The sequence below is a fragment of the Sander vitreus genome, chromosome 16 (genome assembly GCF_031162955.1).
Source record: "Sander vitreus isolate 19-12246 chromosome 16, sanVit1, whole genome shotgun sequence".
NCBI classification, from domain to species: Eukaryota; Metazoa; Chordata; class Actinopteri; order Perciformes; family Percidae; genus Sander; species Sander vitreus.
This window is the reverse complement of record NC_135870.1, coordinates 8,975,322-8,993,243: the sequence shown is the minus strand read 5'-3', so window position 1 is coordinate 8,993,243 and position 17,922 is coordinate 8,975,322. Positions and strand designations below refer to the sequence as shown.

At 39.8% G+C, this 17,922-nt stretch overlaps 1 protein-coding gene across 5 annotated transcripts in view; it reads right to left on the bottom strand.

Annotated features, from left to right (window-relative positions):
* garnl3 (GTPase activating Rap/RanGAP domain like 3) overlaps positions 1-17,922 on the bottom strand; it is an 83,290-nt gene that overhangs the window by 10,126 nt on the left and 55,242 nt on the right. For 4 of the 5 annotated variants that reach the window (XM_078271090.1, XM_078271094.1, XM_078271092.1 and 1 more), the window contains exons 6-27: positions 16,753-16,817; positions 14,266-14,329; positions 14,097-14,123; positions 13,510-13,585; positions 12,888-12,986; positions 12,689-12,792; positions 11,156-11,264; positions 10,940-10,985; positions 10,616-10,722; positions 10,404-10,519; positions 9,848-9,952; positions 6,873-6,947; positions 6,533-6,647; positions 6,367-6,393; positions 6,125-6,229; positions 5,079-5,195; positions 4,444-4,610; positions 3,741-3,899; positions 3,277-3,343; positions 2,825-2,932; positions 1,657-1,775; positions 673-808 (exon numbers count right to left, since the gene is read on the bottom strand). In XM_078271090.1, the coding sequence (XP_078127216.1) occupies positions 673-808; positions 1,657-1,775; positions 2,825-2,932; positions 3,277-3,343; positions 3,741-3,899; positions 4,444-4,610; positions 5,079-5,195; positions 6,125-6,229; positions 6,367-6,393; positions 6,533-6,647; positions 6,873-6,947; positions 9,848-9,952; positions 10,404-10,519; positions 10,616-10,722; positions 10,940-10,985; positions 11,156-11,264; positions 12,689-12,792; positions 12,888-12,986; positions 13,510-13,585; positions 14,097-14,123; positions 14,266-14,329; positions 16,753-16,817 (2,113 nt within the window). The remainder of the gene's footprint in view (positions 1-672; positions 809-1,656; positions 1,776-2,824; positions 2,933-3,276; positions 3,344-3,740; positions 3,900-4,443; positions 4,611-5,078; positions 5,196-6,124; positions 6,230-6,366; positions 6,394-6,532; positions 6,648-6,872; positions 6,948-9,847; positions 9,953-10,403; positions 10,520-10,615; positions 10,723-10,939; positions 10,986-11,155; positions 11,265-12,688; positions 12,793-12,887; positions 12,987-13,509; positions 13,586-14,096; positions 14,124-14,265; positions 14,330-16,752; positions 16,818-17,922) is intronic. The other variant, XM_078271091.1, reaches the window with a different exon arrangement.

Here is a 17,922-nt window from a genome sequence, read left to right as displayed (position 1 = left end):
CTATAAATTCTATTTAGCTAAAACTGATAAATTAATGTTATAGAGAAATACCTACAAAACATATTTATAAACCAAGTTTTTGAGGGCTTTAAAGTAGCTGCAAGTTGATTTTCATATTGTACTGAAATAAATCGAAGCAAATGGCTGCATTCTCGGAGATTTATCGGAAATCTGGGAAAAAGGATCAGCTTTAATATAAAGGTAATGGGCTAAATATATATATATATATATAAAACAGTAGGGTTATATGAGGTATAGTAAAAAAAGGAGCTATGGAAAGGAGACTTTGTGAAGATCTGGATCTTTCCAAGTGTCACTCTGAGTAACGCCAGCAATGAGGACATTTTGACATAAGACTTAATTATGTCAGTATTGTACAGTGAGAAAAGATGAGGTTATAATGATGGGGGAGATGAGTGCAATTAAATATCTTGCCCTAGAAAACGACATATGATTCAACTGTGAGAAAGTAAGAACTCTGGAGGAGAAAGGCTGAAAATTCAATGAACCGTTTGGCTGAGATACGTTTATGTAAATGGTCCTCAAGCTCTAGGCCAACACAGCAGCATCCAAAGTCAAACAGGTCTGCAGGCAACGTTGACATTTGAAAACCTTTAAAACTGAAGCTACTACTATCAACATCCGCTGGTGCTTTCGCTGCGCAGGGTTTACCATCACCGAGTGGTGAGGGGAACACGGGCATCTCGTAGCCAGTGGGCGTCTGTGGGGAACTCTGGGAACTGGTGTCTCTCGAACTGCAGTTGGAGGCTGAGCTCACCGGAGCAGACGAAACAAAATAGATGTCCGACTATGGGTGGAAAAACAGAAGGACACATAGAGGAAATGAGGTCAATAAAGAGACACAGCGAACATGTAAAGATGCCAGGAAATATTAAGAGGAAAAAGGGACAGGAAGGATAGCGTTAGAAGGTGAAACATGGAAAAAAACAAAAATTGAATAAGGATAGAGGAAGAAAAAGTATTGTTTTATGCCAGGTGCACTGTGGTCTTTTTTAAATTATCTATGTGTATGAATTATGAGTGTATTATTGATTTGTAACCATAAAGATTGCCAGAAATATTTCCCACCAGGGTAATAAAGATTGATTGAAATGAGAGCTACTTCTATAATGCAGAGTGAGGCCTTCGAACACTAAAAAAAACACTCACAAGCCAAAAAGGCTCTTGCTATAGTTTAGGGGTCTTCAATGTTTTTTAGGCCAAGGACCCATAACCTGAAAGAGAGACGAGCAGGGAGCCCCTACTACATACAGTATATGGTATAAAATTGAGTTGCATATTAAACTGGGCCTACAATAACGTGTAGGGCGGCCTAAAGCCTTTACGCATACCTTTTTATGGTGCCCTACAATACTAAGCAACTATTTATGTATTCATATATCATGTTTTAATGTCAAACATACATATGGCAGGCACATATATGTTGAGGTTGTTGTTGTTAATGTATAGTTTCAGACATATTTTAATTATCTTTTATTTATTAAAAAAAAAAGTATTTAACAATAATTTGGTCCAGTTCTGGACATAGAACAATGAAATATAACTTACATAAATTATTTACAAAGTTGCAGTGTACATTGTTGACAAAAAACAGGGCACGGACATGAAATTGTGTTAGCTGTCAATCATACTGACCCGTGAAGCAGCCAACTGTAGCTCGGGGACCACTGCTGTGTACACAAGGTTGCCATTGACCACTAGTCGGATCTCAATGGAGTCCGTTGTGAAGGCCAGGATGTAAGGAAATGCACAAACTGCAAAGGCAACATGAGTATATGATAAATCCAGTGGCACATGATCAACATAGGGCATCAGGAAGACAACTTTGGTCAACTGCTCAACTACCACAATACAAGACAATTAATTTTCAAATGCCATCATTAGCTGATGATTATATGCAGAACAATCAGGCTGAGCATCTCACGTAGGGGCTCTGGATGATTCCCTTGTCCTCTGTTTGATGTGAAATGTACAACAAGGTGAGAGCAATATAGCATGAACGATTCTGTAAAACCCTCAAACAAACCGTCTGACAGGTGCAACTTGACAGGAAGAGTTAAAGAGCTTGGACATGATCAATAATAATAGGCCTTGGTTGACTGGACTGAGTGAAAGAACCAAGACTGAATATGGAAGTGCTATTCAGCTTTTTTTTTTGTTAAAAAAAGAGAACAGCTGACAATCAGTTTAATGAAAGCAGTGAGAGTGACCCAAATAGGGGCAGTAAACACTAAAATCAGATCAGCTGAAAGGGGCTAAAAGAAAAAAAGCTGAGAGGAACTACAGAGTCAGGTGATTCACTTCTCTATTCAATTATACTTTATTGACTTTATTGTTGATTTTAAATTTTTTGTAGGTTTGTCACTGCGAGTGACAACTTTCAAATTACACATATTAATATAAAAATACTGATTCGAGAACCTTTACTGTTGCATTCAAACAGAGGCTCTCCAATATGTTTTATGTCATTTGTGTTATTCCTCAGCACACTTTGTTATTGCTTGTTTCAGTGTGTGTGTGTGTGTGTGTGTGTGTGTGTGTGTGTGTGTGTGTGTGTGTGTGTGAGAGAGAAAGGAGGGCAGCAGCATATTGTTATGAACTGGGTCAGGGTTCCAGGTTTAGTACCAATTGTATTTGCTTTTCATCACCAGACACGTATACACATGTGTGCACATACAAATAATCACATTGGCCAATTGGATGCTTGTGGCTACACATGGTGTTTCCATGGCAACGGCAAGCCCTGGCCAAGCCAGCAGCATGGGCCGGGTGGGGCCCAAGCATTGTTGCCGTGGTAACCTACCAATAGCATTGGGCATCTGGTTCCAGCTGAAGTGGAAATCAGAGGTGTTGGACTGGATCATCGGTGTGGAGCCGTTAAACGGACAAACTTTCTTATAGGAGCAAATATCTGGAAGAGACAGACAGGAAGCAGGTTCAACTTCCAAATTAAATGATTTAGTTTTGTCTGTTGACTGTTGTTTTTGTCTGTGTTTTATTGCTATTCGGAGAAGTTTGAGAGCTATTTGTCATGTTATCCAGACATAAAAAAGCAAACAAAATGTAAAGTAGGTGGCTGCATTTTCAAAATCCATCTCTGAATAAACTCTTAATATTCTGGAGCATTCTGTGCTAAGACTTTTATTCCAGAAAGGTGCCGTGGCAGAGGAAAAACATTAAGGCTCAGCTTTGACAACAGAGACAGAGACCTGAATCACTGAATCAAATAACATCTCAAGTTAAACCAAGACTCACAGTTGTAACACAGCAGCAGACCCGCCTCCCCATCTTCATACACATCAATGGCTGCTACAAAATTTACCTGCAGGCAGAGACAAGTCAGTTTGGGGGAATCATTTCAACAAGATCCAAAAGGTCAGGTATGAGAGACTGTTTTTGACAAATAATGCCAGGTCACATAGCCTCAAGGTACTGTGTAACCATCCAAAATACATACAGTAAAAGAAATATTTCTGCTACAGTTTGGTATTTATTTTTGTATTTATTTGGAGAAAATGCTTAAAGCAGAATAAGATGGTTTATTAGAACAGCTGTTCATCCTCCAGCCTACTCCTTACTGCTGGTGGTGTTGTTGGTGGTGTTGATTTACCCAAGCAGTCTGGAAATCAGCAGGCAAATAAAGCGACTAACTGCAGGTCTGAGTTCAGAAAAACATTTGGGTTTGCATGTGTGTGTATGTACGTGCACGTGTGCTTCACCCTGTTGGCATCGACATGATGTAGCCGGTAGGCATCTCCAGTGCTCTCATTGATCAGGTCAAACTGATGTTTATAGGCCACACAGATCATATTGTCATTTTCCCCTGTCGGCCCGTCCACCAGCGCCATCACCACCGGTGGGTCACACAGACAGATCTCCTAATGGATATGACACGCACACGCACGCACACACACACACACACACACACACACACACACACACACACACACACACACACACACACACACACACACACAAATTGGTGCCAATTTAAAAGTATGTCATGCTAGCTGTTAGTAGTTCCTTTTTGCAATTTACCCATGGATGTGCAGACACCTATAACTGGATTAATTTGAAAAACTTTCAAATGTCATGATTATCAGACAAGTTTAGGGTTATAAGGAACATCTTTTTCTGATTTCTAAGCATCTATTTGCTATGGACATTGCGTCTTTGGAAAGTGTAAGTCACACTGAATTGAAAAATATGTGTATCACGTCTGTGTGCTCAGAATTGATATAACATAATCTTGACTCTGAGAAGTAGTACATATAGTCATTTTGTGATGCAAATTGGAGCACTTAAAACACTTTAAAATCCCCCTTATTGCTTTAAAAGGGAATTAACGGTATATTATCCTATTCATTCATTTTTCTATGCATTTATTAATTATTTTATTCACTCATTTAGAATTTAGCGTACCCGTATGTACTGAAACTCCTCCACTGGTGAGTCTGCGCCTGGGGCGACGGCGCTGAAACCTTCAAAACGTGGATGTTTCCTGGTGATGAGGAGGAGTTTGTTCCTGATGGCTGCTACTATCCTCAGCTCTGAGCCGTGGTGGGTGTTAATGGAGTATAAATGACAGCCTGGGACAAAGAGGAAGAGGGAGGGGAGCGTTAGAGATAGAGAGACAGACAGTACATTGGACATGTGCTGTGCTGTAGGTGTTGTTCCCTGGCATCATCCCACAAATCAATGCATCCACCACAGAGAGCTGGCACGGCACCAGCAGCAGTTCAGAGGTTGAGTGTTTGCACTGCCAAAAGGACATTCATAAAGGTCACAATATCCTGCTTTAGGCTGACATGTCTATGTGCATTAGGAGGGGATCTCTAAATGGCCAGTATGAACAGGAGAAATAATTGCAGAAAGCAAAAAAAAACTGTTTGAATGTACTGTAAATATGGGCACCCGACTATTGTTTTAAGACAGCTGAATCAAAGTACATTTCTCCAGATTACAGTTTATTACAGTTTTTCTTTTTTGTTGTCGGGATTCATTTGCAGTGTGTGCAACACTATGTTTATTCTCGCATGCCTTATATTGTGTCCTACCTTTAGTTTTCTCCAGTTTATTTTCCCGGCTGTCACACTTGCTTCTGACCAGCTGCTTCTCCTCCAGGCCTCTCTTGAGCGTGCTGAGTCTGTACACATAGAGCCGAGCATCCTTCCCTGGAAACAAAACAAAAGCCACTTCTGTTTTAGATGAAGTTTAATTTGCCATCTCTCATTTTTAGCATCCTTCCCACGGCCAGACAATGATGCTGTACTGCAGGAGGATTACTAGGAGGCTTCTTAAGGCTAATGCTCTCTCAGAAGCTTAATCAAAGCCCACACAGTCATGACAAATGTTTGTGCTGCCATCACATAATCACTATCAAAACCAAGTCATCCCTGTTTGTCAATATTAGGGTTAGCTAATCATCTGCAGAGTAATTAATTACATGCTCTTCCGGTTGTGGCAAACATGAGAGGAATCCAACAGCTGGTTGTTAGTACACAGCGACTTCTTGTATATACTCTTTGTGTTTTTTTTATGCTTGTGGGTCTGTATGTGTTCATTTGATCTGTGTCTGTCTGCATATCTGTTTTTATCCCACTCCTCTCTCACAGTCAATCCAGTCCTGCAGTATAAACAGACACACACTCTCATATATATATATATATATATATATATATATACACACAGTACACACACACACACACACACACACACACACACACACACACACACACACACACACACACACACACACACACACACACACACACACACACACACACACACACAGTACACACACACACACACACACACACCCTCGATGGGGATTGGCTTTCTATAGGTCAGCTTCCTTAGATCACAGCCAGAGATCAATGTGTTCACTGGGCAAACGGAGGTGGAAAGGGTAAGTATGTACTGAGCAACACAGAGTGAGATGACAGAGATGAAATAAGAAAGAGGGATGGGAATAATGAGAAAAGAACGATGAGCTGTTAATACAGTTGAAATGAAGAATGAATGAGGGCATGAAAAAGGATGGTTCCTGGGGGAGGCAGTCTCTGATGTGCTGCAGGGAGGGGGTGTTGTGGTCCAAGCCTACCTTTGTCAGCTCTGGTGATAAGCAGGTCCTGAGGCTCGAGAACGTGCACCTGCTTCACCACCATGGTTTTGTCAAACACCTGCACTGGGGGCACAGCCTGCGTCTCTGAAACACAACGCATACATCTTAATAAATAGATGGGTGAAGTTTGACAAATTTGTCATAACTGAGGTCGAAATATTTGTAAAACTAAAAATAATCCTCTGAGCAAGAAACCGGAGGATCGGTTGCGTGGCACTCACCAGCGTTGGACAGAGCTGGATCAGGGCCTAAAACATGGACAACATCATTATCATTATTATGTCAGCTGTTGGCCTTGGCATTCTGCTGAGCCCAGAATTGAATTGATATGGATGGGTGGCTTTATTTTAGAGGACATGGGGAGATATCAATTAGGGATGACCTCACCATCCAGCAGCATGACCCCCGCCATGTCGGTGGCAGCCAGCAGAGACTGACCCCACGAGTCCGCACACACTATCTCGTAGGGGAATGTGCTGCAGAACGACTGGGACTCCCATGGCTGCAGCATACATGCGCAGACAAACATACAGACACATGTAGATATACACAGCGGCAAGCATATTGGAATTAATATCCACTTGCATTGCAGAATATTGTTTTGGAAATATTTAAAATAAGGAATCAGATTTAAAAAAAAATAACATTTTCGGATTCAGTAGCAGATTAAATGACTTGTTAAGACAGAGACTTTGTGCAGTAAAATGTCTCAAAGACATGCTCTCACTTCTTTCCTGCACAGGCCGGTGGTAACAAGGCTAGTTGGGGCATCTCCTCTCACAATGGTCTTCAGCTTCAGAGCCTAAAAAACAAAATGGTATCAGATATTAGACAACATTAGACATCTGTCAATTCTGTATGCTTTGGCCTGCAGTGCTGGAAGAACCAAAACACCAAAACAACAATGTACATGTAAAAGTCCTGCATTCAAAATCCAACTTAAGTAAAAGTAGAGCAAAATGTACTTCAAGTTTCAGTCAATGATTACTTATACACTGTTAGAGTGTTAACACTGATGCAACAATGTGTAAGTAGCATTTTACTGTTATAACTGGTGGAGCTAGTTTTAACTACTTATGAACAGTTACTGCTTTTTTTTTTTTTAAAGATTATTTTTTGGGCATTTTAGGCCAGCTAAAGACATGAAAGGGGAGAGAGAGGGGGAATGACATACAGCAAAGGGCCGCAGGTCGGAGTCGAACCCACGCCCGCTGCATCGAGGAGTGAACCTCTATATATGGGAAGGCGCTCTACCAGGTGAGCTACCCAGACTAAAAAATTAATTCTGAAACATAAATTTGTATTAATTTTTCAGACTTTTCTCTAATCTTTTGTTTTTTGCTGATGAAATATTGGATAAGTTTACCACTTTGGGCCTTGAACTGATTAAACTGATTTAAATGAAACAATCTGATGAGTTTAGAGGAGAAATACATCTTTGGTGAAACGGCTATCAACACTTGGACATCTAAAACTTAACACCGAGCCCCAAATAGATACAGGTTCTCTAAATGTGTCCCATACTTTGTAAAAAGTAAAATGTTTCCCTCTGAAATTCAGTGGATTAGAAGCATAAAGTGGCATTAGAGGAAATACTCCATTAAAGTACAAGTACCTTATAATTGTACTTGAGTGTGCCATGTACCACTTTAGGTGGCATGCATTTTACACCTACACTTAAAGTAACTGATCACTTCTTAAAATAAATAATGTGCTTAATATTTAAACACGGAACAATGTCTGGACAAGACTTTTAAATCATGGACCCTGCATGAACTGCATGTTAATTGTGCATATAAATGCATAACACAAACTTCATCACTGCCATCACTAATATTTAGTTAGATAGTTAACTATCCAGCCATTGTTTCCATGTGTATTATTGCACTGAGAACTGTGACGACAACTCACAGAGGTTGAAAGGATCTGGACAAGCAGACTGGCAGTTGCAAAATATGTCATAATACATTAAATAAAAGGTGTAATTGCTTTAAATCTCAAATAGAATACAGTTTGCACAAATGCTCAAGCAGCAGCCATCTGATTGAATTAACAATTTCCAATTCAAGCTGCAGAGTGAGGCATTTCTATTTACATATCTGCATAAACAAGCAATCTGGAGATAATGAAATCAATACCAACCAAGAGAACAATGACTTGGCAGTGCAGTGTACTTTGCCATCCGTGAGAAAATATCCATAAATAAATCCATATTTTGACCTATCAGGAATCCATGACAACAGGAAATCAAGTGTATTACACATTGAGAGAGTCAGTTTAGTTGAGGACAAACACCTTGTCTCTTCAAAACTGGATAATCAATGACTTAACATGTCTACCTCCCTTTGTTTTCACGCTTTACAACACAATGTGTCGAGGCCTCGGCTTTGTGTTTGTGAGCAACGAGAGCGACATGAGCAAGAGAAACCAGGTAGAAAACACAATCAGTAACACCAAGAAGAACAAGGGTTAGCAACTGAAGATAAACAAAAGAAACAACAGAGACAGGATTACATTAGTAACATAAACATATATCTCAATGATCTAATTAAAAAAAAGTACCAACTTCGCTAACCTAATTTCTTCGAGCAATCTGTTTGACAGTGTGCGGCTGCAATGGAAAATACCCACTAAGTGTTTATTTTCAATGTAGATGGAGACCTATAAACCAGGCCTTCTTGAGTTTTAGCACAACAGGCTTCAGTTCACAACAGGCCACACATTTGTCCAAAGAATATCTAATATCCCACAAACAACCTGAAACAAATTATTTCCATAAAGCTAGCGGTCATCTAGATTTAGCACCACGGACAGTTCTCTACACACTTATCTTTTTTTGTTTTCAGACTTTGTTCCTGTATAATGATAGTTACATCAGCACCCAGAACAGATGTGTAATGGTGATTACATCAGCCCAGTGTTCCTACAGTATATTATTTCATCTTGATCTTCCTGAAAGGAGGTGTCCAGTTCACTTAGCTGTTCGTCTGGAATTACAGCTCTTAAATGACTGTATCCTAGTATAAAGAGTCATCTTCCACATCTTCCTCACATATGATAGAGATGTCTGCAGCACTGCTACAGTCACAGTTTCTCTATTTGGCTCATCATTGTGTGAAAATGTAAAAATGCACTGGCGCTGGCAAATAAGTGTCTATAAGGTTCACTAAAAAGACTACATTTGGAAAATACCCACTTGATTTGATTATAGACTGATAAAGCTGTGTACTGTATAAACCTTACAATGCATTTCTGCACAAAACACGGACTGATGATTTTGTCCCCCAACACCGAACCTATCCTGAATTTAATGTTAAATGTTACAATAATGGAATATATAGTATATAAAAGTGACATGATTTCTTCTGTTAAAACATTTTAAAATTGAGGCAACTATGAAAAGTGTATATAAAAAAATGTATATTGACCAACTAGTTGAATAAGTGCTGATATTACTGTATGTTCAATGATAACAAAGTTCAGTGTTTTTTGTGCTTATATGTGTATGTGTGTTTAGGTTTCTTGTGTTTGTGTATCTTGGTTTCTATGTGTTTCTGCCTTCTTACTGCAGTGTCTTACTGCTCTGGTTGGTTGGTAATACTGTTGGTTTGTGTGTGTATGTATGTATGTATGTATGTGTGTGTGTGTGTGTGTGTGTGTGTGTGTGTGTGTGTGTGTTTGTGTTTTTTTCATCTTCCTTACCTGCCCTATTCTGACAAATTCAGCCTGCCGTGCCTCCTCCTTCTTGCGTGCCGACTTTGGAGACTCGGGTAGCACGTCGCTGAAGGACCGCCGATTTAACATGTTCTGAGGAGAAAAAGGAACCTAAACGTGGAACACCAACGTGCACAGAAACACAGAGAGGGAAAAAGAAAGCAGAAAAGGGTCTTAGAGACTGACCCTGGCAGGGGGTGAGAACAGCGGCAGTATTAACACAGTGAGAACTAAGTAGTGTTAGGAGCAACAGTGAACGGAGGGGAGAAGAAAACAAGAGAAATAAGAACAAAAGTGATGTGAGTAGAGAGAGCCCTGCTGAGAAAGTCAGCATTGCAGTAATATCCAGTCGGTGTGGTGCAGTATGCGGCGGCAGACTGAGGGCTGCAGTGGAAAACAGAAGAACACAACTCAGGAGTGGCTACAGTCACTGCCAGTGACTGAAGTGACAAGGAGGAGACAACTTGGATGGACAAAAAAAGTATGTCGATCCAAGAATGAACAAGACACTAGACTGGTAATCAGCAGTGCAGCTGTGCAGTACCTTGTGCAGGTCAGGCATGAGGTCCTGGTACAGCGAGCGGATCAACATGTCAAGGGTCCGCTGACGCTTTTGGGCAAACGTTGGCGTCTCCAGTGTGGCTTTCTCTCCATTGATTACTGCAGGAGATGAAGCAAGATCACATTAGGAAAAAAATAAACCGGGATAGTGCATGTATTGGCCATGTTCAATTTTTCTTTGTTTTATTTACTTACATTTGACTAATAAAAAGTCCCTGAATTCTTGGTGATCAGTAAATACAGGCGGAGATGGGAGAGGGGGTCCAAACAGTGGAACACTCTCCTCTGAGAATATCTTCAACCTGTGACAAAGAGAAGATATATAACATCTCTCTTACACTTTCAACGGATGTAGAGCATGTCACACAGTATGGCAAAGTAAAGTCAAATACTCTTTTTAATCACAGAAACAATCAAGAGGACCGAGTAGCCAGAACTTTTCAGTAGAGAAATTCAAAAACTGTTGTTACAGCATCTGGATTGAACACCATACACAACAGCATTAACCTAAGTACTCACCTGTAACTGTCATTCTGGCTATTATACCTAACTAATGCAAAAATATCTGCAGGTGAAGTGAAGGAAATGCTGATTATATAGGAGACACAATAGCAATACAAGTATCTTCAGTGTTACAGGGCTGATTTTGTATCTGTTCAATAGCAGAAGCTTTGCTAAACATGTTGCTGATTACCACTTCATTTCTCTGACAATCATTGTCCGTGTGAAGGATACGGGTGAAGTGCGATCGGATCATAGACGGTTTGAAGGACGACGATGCGTCATCCCCTTCCTGGAATACTATGGTAACAATGTCATTTCCAATGTGTCTCTTTCTCTCCACCTGCCCGAGAGGACATAACAAAGGGACACAAGATGAGGAAAAAACTGCAACTTAACCTCAGTACTCTCTGATTAATGCGCGCAAGACAGGAACTGTCTTTAAACCGGGATTAATTGATTTTATGGTCACTTAGGGGCAGAGCAGCAAACTGTAACTTAGCACACAATTGCCTTTTACACATCCAGCAGACACACAATTAGCATTCATTTGGAGTAGTGTTTCTGTGCACCTGATAAATGTAAGTACAATACCCCCCTGCCCCAAGATAAAATCCAGACAACAGTACATACATACATACAGTACATACATAGGCACACATACTACATATATACACATATTCATCTATATTTGCTCACACACAACACCAACACAAACCTACGGAAAATGCAATATAGTATTGCGATAATAACTACATTTGACTCTTAAAATATTGCAATCAACAATCCAACTGCCGTAATATTCTTGAGTGAGTTATTGTAATAAATTACATAAGTTAACAGTTCTGAAAAGGAACTTTAACAGGTGCTTTTCTTTATAGCCAACACCTTTGGAGTGAAATGAACACTACAGTACAACTTCACCAGTTAAACTGAACTGACTATACACTGCAGAGTGACTCTGAGCCCAGGTGTGAAATACAATCATATCTCAGTTTTTGCCTCTCAGGTGGATGGGAGACAAGCAACAGATGAGCAGCCACGCTCACATGCAGTACGAGCACAGACTTTTCCTTATTTTTGACCGCCATGAATGTCTTTTTTTTATTTATTTTTTTATCTTAAGAAGAAATCCAATTACGTTTCAGATCTGCCAAGCAGCGGCCCTTTTAAATCATACGCACTAATACTGGCATTACCGAATGGAGCTCTACAGTAAAGCAATAACGTCCTTTCTTCTCCTTTCCTTCCTATATTGAGAACAGTTAGCCAAGTTGGCTGCCATTGTACTGGCTTCCTATCAGAGTGCTGTTAAAGTAGAGGCTTTTCTCTGCTAAATGACAGAGAGATAAAGACCTGTGACTGCTATGCAATTAAAGTTTCTGCAATTTCTTTTATATAGCACAACCAAAGGGGTCTGATCTTTGGGCAGAGTTGGTGGTGAAACAGAAGTGAAATTAAGATTTTAAGTTATAAAAAGTCATCTTCAGGGGAACATGAATGTCTGAACCAAACGTAATGGCAATCAATCTGAAAGGTGTTTAGCCATTTACTCAAAACAACAAATGTTAACCTCATGGTGGAGCTAGAGGAAAAGGTCTATAGGATTCATCCTTTGGGGATCCTGAATCGCTGAGCCAAATTTCATCCATCCAGTAATTGAGATATTCCATTCTGGGCCATAGTGGTGGACCGACATTGCCACTTCCCTAGGGTGGCTAAAAATGAAAACTGTATAACACGACAAAAACATATGCAGACACCCACCTGCTGCTTATTCTCTTTAGAGTAGGGTAACATGGTGGACACATGGAACATGAGCTCATGGCCCTGATACACTGTGTAGATGGACTTTATCCCTGTAGTGTCATCTGCAGGTGAAAAGAGAAATACAAAAGGTAATTGGCATATTCAAAGGCCTTTTACTTTAAAATGATGCTAATACGTCATTCAGCAGATCTCTTACTCTTGGTGTCTAGCCCTCCGCGGTAACCTGCCCATCCCTGCAGTGTAATGGAATCACCCAGAAGATTGAGAAACTTATCGAAGCTCTCACTTCCCATCTCTGAAACCAACAAACACAGGACTTTTGACTTAGCAGAAATCTTCTAGTGCAGTACATTTTGTTTTGATACAGGGATAGCTTGACATATTGCAAAATACCCTTATATGCTTTCCATCCATGACTTAGATGAGAAGATTGATGCCACTCTCCTCTAAAGATCACTAATTAACATGTTATATCTTGTTTGTTCAATCTGTACGAAAAACATGTAAAAACAACAAGCAGGGGAAGATGCGTGCCACACTATTAAAATGAGATAGAACATGTTAATTAGTGAGCCTTAGAGGTGATGGTTGGCGGATTTAGTTGTGTTCAGATCCAGGCTACTGTAGTTGTTTCCCCGTTTGCAGTCTTTATGCTCAACTAAACTAACCGGCTGCTGCCTCCAGCTTCATATTAAACGGACAGATATGAAAATGGTATTGATCTTCTCATCTAACTCTTGGCAACACAGCGCTTTTCGCAAAATGTCAAACCATCCCTTTAATAGTTTTGAACACTGAAAAAAGTTAGAGAGATTTACCATTGCTAAACATCTCGTCATCTGTGAGCTGTCCATCTTTGGCAAACAGGACGCCAAATTTAAAGTTGACAGAACCCTACAAAATTATAGCTGGGTTACAATTATGAAATAATTTACATTTCATGCATTTAATATTATTGTCTATTGACATACAGTGTTGCTATTGTCAGAAATATAATGCAAAAGATACATAAAACAGTATTTAAACTGCTAATTATCAGTCTTTATGGAAAAATAAGATATACAGAGGGAGTATTTACCCAACATAAAGACAGCATTAATAGCATGCTTTTATTGTACAATAACATGAGACAAATACAAAAATGAATAAAGTACAACTGTAGATGGAGATATATTTAATATTTTTTTCCTGCAAGCTGCAAGTATGGCAGAGACTTTTACCAGATAAAGAGTCAATAAAGAATCAAACATTTGGATATCTGTTATATGTAGGTACAGTATGTGAAGGTTACTGGAAAGGACATAAAATAAGTACTGCAGTCTTTATCCTTGAAAAGAAATGATCTCTACCATAACCAGTTAATGAATAAGCTAAACTGTATTGTGAGAGCAGTATAATCCCATACCTCCTGTTCCTCCAACACCAGCAGATCCTGAGGAAAGAGGACACAACAATTATTATTCACAGTGTCCAGCCTGAGGATATTATACAGTTTAGATGCTACTGATCATGCCTGGCATGAAATGGACGGGTACTACATTTAACTAAGAGTTGGCCGATGCTCTAAATCTCACCTTCTGAATCTCTGCGTTGAGGATCTCCCTGGGGCCTTTCTCAAACCTGTCCATGTTCATTGCACTGGGAGTAAGGGAGGGAGGAGGAAGAACATGAGGAGTTAATGTAAATGTAAATGGACCGTATTTACAGTGGTGCTCATAAGTTTATGAACCCATGCTAACGTTAACTAAAAAGAGGAATAAAAAAAAATCAGCCTTTGGAATTAAAATAGCCCCACATCATCACATACCCTTCACCATACCTAGAGATTGGCATGGGGTACTTTCCATAAAATCATCTCTCAATGCAAATCAAACCAGCTATTAGGCTAACTGAAATAAAACCATGCCAGTCTCTAGGTATGGTGAAGGGGATGTGATGATGTGGAGCTATTTTAATTCCAAAGGCCAAGGGAACTTTATCAGGATGCATAGTATCCTGGATCCATGAAATAACTGGCCTTTAAAAACACAAATCTGCCTGCCTCTATGGGAATTTAACATAGGGGTGTACTTACTTATGCCCCCTGTATTTTAAGGAAGACTATTTATTTATTTACGATACATTATTCATTCACAAAGAAAATTGGTGTCCTTAAAGGTTGGATATTTCCTATTTTTTTTTAATTAAGGCATTAAGATCAATTTCCAAAAGATGATTTTTTTATTCCTCTTTTTAGTCAACTTCAGCATGGGTTCATAAACTTATGAGCACCACTGTATATAGCGCTTTTCTAGTATTAACGACTACTTATAGCACTTTTACAGAGTATAGGAACCATTCACCATTCACACACATTCATACGCTGTGGCCAAGGCTGCCGTACAAGGTGCGACCTGCTCATCAGATGAACATTTACACTCTCACACACCGATGGTGCAGCATTGGGTAGCAATTCGGGATTCAACGTCTTGCCCAAGGACACTTTGACATGGGACTGCAGGGCCAGTGATCAAACCACCAACTTCCGATTGGTAGGCGACCGCTCTACCACCTGAGCCTCAGCCGCCCACTAGTGGAGGAAGTAGTAATAAAAATAAAATAAAAAGGGGTACTATAGTATTGATGAAAGACAAATGGCCCAAAGGGGTTACACAGAAAAATGAGCGAGACTTGATACAGGGGATTTCTCCTCCTGCATGTACCATTTGTCCTCATTTGGAGTTTAAGCGGTGATGCCGCTCAGCCTGAGGAATTTATAATCTCCTGTTTCATGCATCTTGTTATATCCTGTTACCTGTCGGTTACGAAATCTGCTACTGGAAACATTATGTTAAAGATATGTGTTGTCAGATTGGGTATTTTTTCGAGCGATTGGGCTACTTTTAAATGATTGAGCTGATAAAACAGTAAAATTAGGATAGCTAAACATTCTCTGCTTTCAGCTTCTTAAATATGAGGATGTGCTGCTTTTTTGTCATATATTATAGTTAACTGAATATCGTTTTGAACTCTTGATCAGACAAAACAAGCAACATAAATATGTCCCCTTGTGCTCTGGAAAATGATAATGGCAACATTTTATAAACAAAATGATAATGAAAATAATCGCTAATTGCAGCCCTTAACTGATGGCCGACAAAACCAAATAACATTTCAGTTCTTCACAACTACACTGAAAATGTCTGCCTGATTCAAATGATAAATTCATCATACCTACACTATTTGATAAAGGCCTTGTAAAAGCTGTTGGAGGATTTGGGAGTTTTGCCTGTATCTTATTCGACTAGAATATTATCATACCCCACTATAGACTTAAAACAATATAATTACTTTAATATCTCCATGTAGGTATGATCATATGTTGTTAAAATAGCATACACACAAGCAGCTTGGTGGCAAATATGCTTGCATCTACACAACAGTAAACACTGTGGAACATACTATCAGTATACTTGTGTGTGTATTTGTGTGCGTTGGACATAACGTAAATAAAATGCCACTTTTATGCTAATTGGGAAAATTTGAGGCTTTGATTTGCTGTCAGTTAGCCTGGAAATCCAGACCCAAATCCGAAAGATTAAGGGTCTGGCATTGAGTAATGAAAATGGCCCAACTCGAGGGGCGGCACCAAGCATGCATTTGAAAATCTCACTGCACGCAATTGGATAACACTACAACCAATCACAACAATACACGGGGTGACGTATCCAGAGCCCCATACGCTTAGCTACCAGCAGAGCTAACTGGTAGATTAAACTGTCGTCATCTGTTAACCTCGCCTCTGGCCCGCCTATATCAGATACACCGATGTGATTGGTGCACCTCGGCTACAAGGGCATAGTTAATGAGCATTATTACTGAATGCCAGAGTGACTCGCTGAGCAAATTCAAATTGTGCTTTTGCGAGAACTCTGGATTTCCAGGGTAGCTGTCAGTCACATCCGTATGCAAGTCTTCATGTCTCAGCAGCAGCATGTGATAACCAAAAATATTTAATTTTCAAGTATTGTAAAGAGTGAATGAACTGTGCCGTCTGCAGAGCCTCAGGCTGCACTTCTCACCTTAGGATGGACTTGACTGATAGTGTTTTAGTCGGGCTGTAGGGGAGGCTGATCTTCAGAGTGCCCTGAGCAAACAAGAATGACACAGATCAGGGATTACAAACTCTTTTCTCTGAGGAGTCACTTGCTCTAACCTGTTGCTCTGTTATAAAAGAAAATCCAGCAAACTCAGTATTAGCCAAAAGAAATTCACAGACCACATAAACATATTTTCCAATCAGTCATAGAAAAAATACATATAACCAAATTAAACCAGAGCAGTTCAAGCCAAACAAAGTTGTTCTGTTAAACAACAACAACAACAACATCCTGTACCAGTTAGAGTCTGACAGAAGACAAATCAATGTGATCAGGCAGCGGAGGTGCACCTAATCAGGTTCCAGATGAGGCTGGAACAAATTAAATCCAAGCTATCTTGGTCATGAAGCTGAGTCACCACACTACAAACACACAATAATGAACAAGAATCTCACATACATACACACAAAACTGGAGTAACATAGTCCCTCAACATGCCATTTTGTGCCTTACTGTGCTTATACTTTACTTGAATATTTCCATTTTATGCAACTTTATACCGCTACTCAACTACATTTCAGAGGAAATATTGTACATTTTACTCCAACAAGATTTCCCCCATCAGCTTCTCAGATGGTTGCATTTACAGTAGATGACTTTTCAAGGCCCAAAGAGGTAAAACTATCCATCATTTCATTAAAAAAAAAATATTGGCGAAAAGTGCAAAAATGAATATAACTTTGTGTAGTAGAACTTTTCCTTTTTTTATACCTCAATAATAATCTCATGTTCCACAGTCAGCAGCACTGCAGCAAAGAACTCCGGTTAGAAAGGATGGCAGCTAAAGATGAGTTTATATAGATGCCAAAAGGCTTCAATTTGTCATAAGAGTCTACTAGGGTGACCAGACGTCCCGAAATCCAAGCAGTTGTCCCAGATCCCGAATTCTGCCCCAATTGTCCCGAAAATTAGAGCAAAGTCTTAAGAGCAGACTCTTGAGTAGTTATGGTCTGATAGAACATTAGTCGCGAATTTTGATAACACGCATTGCTATTTTTCATTCATTCATGTTGAAATGGAGGCTGAGGCTGGTGTCCCGGGACCCGATGAACACGTAGCTAAAAAGCAAAAACGTCTCTGCAAGTACCAGGA